Genomic DNA, 1,225 nt, shown 5'->3' on the forward strand with positions numbered 1-1,225 from the left:
TGGCACCACTGGGCACAACTCTCCTTTCCTCGTCGCTCTTTCTCCTGCAAATATCTACTTGCTGCAGCCAAAGTTGCCGTATATAAATGGGCATTTAAAAGAAACGTTGTCGATGAGATCATTGCCACACATAGAAGAGAATAAAAAAGATTCATCCTAATGCTTAATACATACATCTATTTTTTACGGTTTGAAACCGCTTTTTATTTGGTGGCGCTGGAACATATTCGCAAAATACTCTTGGAAAGTACTGAAGCTGCCAGTTTTATGGTTGGTCCTTTTTCGCTTTTTAAAGATTTTATAAAATATTTTATTTTTTTCGTTTTGCAGTGGAGGACACCGATGGATTTTCTTCAGAGGTATTTCGGTAAAGACTTGTTTTTACCTCCGCCCCAACTGTATGAACTATCGCGATTCCTGAATTATAAACGATTGGATGAATTACTGGAATTTGAGCAAATTCGATCTAAAGAAGGCATTACACATATGCTTCCCGTTATACAGAACTGTACTGACGGCTCTGTTAGTTTGCTACCGGGCGATGATTTTTATCCCAGCGATCCACAGGGCTCGGACCAAGCAGAAGTAATTAATCTTACAATGATGGAATATAGATCAAAGACCCAAAAACTGCATCGCATAGAGTTCTTCAACAACAGTAAACCGCTTATACAATTGAATTGTTCGTCGACAGATGATCATTTTTCACCAACAAACATATGACGGTATACAATATATACTCACATCCGCATGTGTATTTATGTATGTATAATTATATTCTAAGCAAATTGGTGATTTCCAATGCTTAAATTTTTTTATAAAATGGCATTGGGAGAAAATGTTGCACTTTCCCACGAAAGAATGTATGGTAATTTGTGTTATAAAATATAATGGCCCACGGGTTTAAAGTAATTACAAATAAGTAGTATTAACTGTTCAAAATCTGGGTCACCAAAAGTACCCAAAATATGAAATCTAGACTTCTTTTTTTCAGAATGCATACAAATTTATTTATGTAAGCACTTCCTGGAAAACTGCATTTGAATATGTTTTTAGATTTAACCAACTCAATGCGTGAAACAATCTTTTAGATAACACCAACTTTTGTTAGGTAACTGTGGCCGCTACAATAATTACATTTCATAGAAGAAAAACAATTTATAAACAGGGCTGCCAACTATCCTTAGCTATGAGGTGTCATGTTGAGGATAAAAAAGTGCCAAAA

At 35.4% G+C, this 1,225-nt stretch overlaps 1 protein-coding gene across 1 annotated transcript; it reads left to right on the forward strand.

The window, feature by feature from the left end:
• The first annotated feature begins 159 nt into the window (after window positions 1–159).
• Window positions 160–723, forward strand: LOC108377562 (nucleoside diphosphate-linked moiety X motif 19-like). Its single transcript, XM_017633832.1, has 2 exons — window positions 160–270; window positions 331–723. Exons 1-2 carry the CDS (start codon window positions 160–162, stop codon window positions 721–723), a joined length of 504 nt encoding a protein of 167 aa, XP_017489321.1.
• Window positions 724–1,225: the final 502 nt, after the last annotated feature.

Source organism: Rhagoletis zephyria, unplaced genomic scaffold (assembly GCF_001687245.7).
Source record: "Rhagoletis zephyria isolate East Lansing unplaced genomic scaffold, Rhagoletis_zephyria_1.1 Rzeph_scaffold_12304, whole genome shotgun sequence".
Classification (NCBI taxonomy): domain Eukaryota; kingdom Metazoa; phylum Arthropoda; class Insecta; order Diptera; family Tephritidae; genus Rhagoletis; species Rhagoletis zephyria.